Source organism: Neolamprologus multifasciatus, chromosome 11, assembly GCF_963576455.1.
Source record: "Neolamprologus multifasciatus chromosome 11, fNeoMul1.2, whole genome shotgun sequence".
Taxonomy (NCBI): domain Eukaryota; kingdom Metazoa; phylum Chordata; class Actinopteri; order Cichliformes; family Cichlidae; genus Neolamprologus; species Neolamprologus multifasciatus.
This window is the reverse complement of record NC_140449.1, coordinates 36,173,689-36,176,188: the sequence shown is the minus strand read 5'-3', so window position 1 is coordinate 36,176,188 and position 2,500 is coordinate 36,173,689. Positions and strand designations below refer to the sequence as shown.

At 47.0% G+C, this 2,500-nt stretch overlaps 1 protein-coding gene across 5 annotated transcripts in view; it reads left to right on the top strand.

Annotated features, from left to right (window-relative positions):
- Nucleotides 1-2,500, top strand: part of dennd4b (DENN/MADD domain containing 4B) — a 29,066-nt gene that overhangs the window by 16,673 nt on the left and 9,893 nt on the right. For all 5 annotated transcript variants that reach the window (XM_085175955.1, XM_085175957.1, XM_085175959.1 and 2 more), the window contains 2 exons: nt 1-76; nt 380-494. The exon at nt 1-76 is cut by the window's left edge. In XM_085175955.1, the coding sequence (XP_085032081.1) occupies nt 1-76; nt 380-494 (191 nt within the window). The remainder of the gene's footprint in view (nt 77-379; nt 495-2,500) is intronic.

Below are 2,500 nucleotides of genomic sequence, written 5' to 3'. Positions count from 1 at the left end.
GCGAGCACACCGTCTTCATCATGCCTCCCGAGGAACCGCAGGAACCGGATGGGTCTGAGTGCCCCGCCCTCTACAGGTACAGCCCCGCCCTCTACAGGTACAGCTCCGCCCTCAGGGGCCGTGGAAATGGGTGGGGTGGCTTGTTTGCTGTGGAGGTGGGAGGATGGTCAGGATGTTTTCAGGTAACCCGTTTTTATGTTAGCCAATGAGCTTCCACCCTCCTGCCATCGTGGAGCGTCTCGATGTGAACAGATGTTTCAACACTTTTCATTAAACACGTTTTTATTTGCTGCGTGCAAACAGACTGGGTGGCGTCCTCTCGGGGAGGAGGAGCCACGTCAGCCACCTGCTCACACTTGTTTCCCTCTCACCTGTGCAGCTATGAGACCTTCCCCACCCTCAAACTAGAGCTCTTCGACCAACCCCAGGACCAGCTCCGCGTCCCAGCCAAGGGCAGCGCCCCCAGTAGCCCCGCCCCCCGCCGCACCAAACAGGTAAGACAAAGATGCTGAGCAGAAAGGATCTCGTGTTGTGTTAATTCGTGTGTACAGAGCACGCTCCGACAGGAGCAGTGATGCGTTCAGGAGAGCGCCGAGCGTGGAGGTTTCCTCCCGTCCTCTGAGCTGAAGCTCGCTGTGACCCAGTTTCCCTCAGAGTGGCGGCGAGAGGAGGAGCTTTAACAGGCGTCCATTCATCATTGTAATTTAATGAACTGGCATCAATATTTCAGCACTCATTAAACATGCAGAGGCCACAGACGGCGTGATGAGAGCGGCACAGACAGCAGGAGGAGAGCATGCATCGCAGCAGTGCTGTTAGAGCTCCACCTGCAGCTTCATCAGTGGGAGTGAAGCATTTCTGCTGCAGTTCCTCCCATGTCCACTTGAGGCTCCACGCCTAGCCTCAGCCCGCTCTCACTGGACGCTCTGCAAACACAGGCGACAGGCATCCTGACTAAACTAATAGTCATAATATCAGAGCTGTGATTGGTTCCTGTGAGCGATGCTCCTGGAAGTGCTGACAATAAGAGCAGCGTGCTGCTGCTCAGATCAAACTGTCACAGGTTTGTAGGCGCCGGTGCTGGGAGCGGAGGAAGGTATCCTGATGCTGCTGGTCAGAGACCTGTGCAGGCTTCCACAGTTTAACCCTTTAAGACCGACCATAGAACCAAGTCCGCCAGAGCTGATATTATATGTTTACATGCTGTGGAGCCATTTTTGGGAGCATTTCAAGTTGCTGTACATCAATACAACCATTACAGCCTAAATTTTAATAATATGTCTGCATTAAGTGCATAGTAATTACATAAATTGCAAAAAGTGCAATAAACTACAAAAAAATTGAAAATCGTTTTTGTTTTTTTAACATATATTTCTAGTTAGAGAAATTTAAGAGGCTTATCCCTCAAAACTGTAAATAAAAAGTTGCACAAAATAGTTTCCCACCACAGGAAATTTATTTTGATTGTCTTCATAGTTTTATTTTTGAAATACACCAATTTTTATACACTGCAGGAAAAACAAAAATAAATATTATAATGCAAATTTGCAAAAAAGCAGCATCTGCATCAAAATAAACTATTTCCAGCAGTGCAATATGAGTCCTAAGCATCCCAGAAACCACACAGAAAGTCATAAAGTCAAAGATAACTTTTAAAAACACCAGTATAGGCTCATGAGGCCCTGATGGTAAAAAACTACATTTCCGTGAAAATGACGTCACTTCCGGTTTCGGGCAGGTCATGGCGGACATGCGATAGTTCACGCTGACGTCTATTCCAATGTAGGAAGTGTTACAAACAGCTGATCGGATCAGCAAAGCGTGTTTCTGGAATATTATGTTTTTGTTGCTGCAAGTGCTTTTTATGCAGTTTTTGCAGCTATATGTGGAAGGAAACTGTGACCGAGGACAAGCTGATGGCATAAGATGTAAGTACAACTCCTCCGGTTTCATATGCAAAAAAACTTTTTGTGCTAGCTCACGTGGTTGCAGAGCTACCGGGATTTAAAAATAGTTACGCAAAACGGAGTGTGCCGCTCCGACTTTAAAGGGTTAAACCCTGTAACAGACTCGTGTGGAGCTCCACAGGGTCATGTCTCGGGACCCCGTCCTGTTTTCTTTGCACATGCTCTCTCCAGGTCGATCACCAACATTTGCAGCTGTATTTAGCTTCCAGTCCTGAAGTCGCTGTTAGACTTGCTGCGTGTTGGGTGTAGAAACCTTCCTCAGGTTTTTACAGCGAAACGATCCAACCTGGAGGTGACTCTGCGCTGTTCACTGACAGGTTGAAGATGAGCTTTAGAGCCTTTCATTAAAACACAAGTTACAAACTTTGCAATAATGTTGACAGCCCAGAATAATCTCAGGGCTAAATGTGTAAGCATGACGTTGTTTAGGCTGTGATGCAGCGTGCAGTCAGTGCGACTCGGACGTGATGCTGTGATATTCACATTTCTGTTTAAATCTAAAACGCTGATTTTAAAGTCACGATTCAGACGCT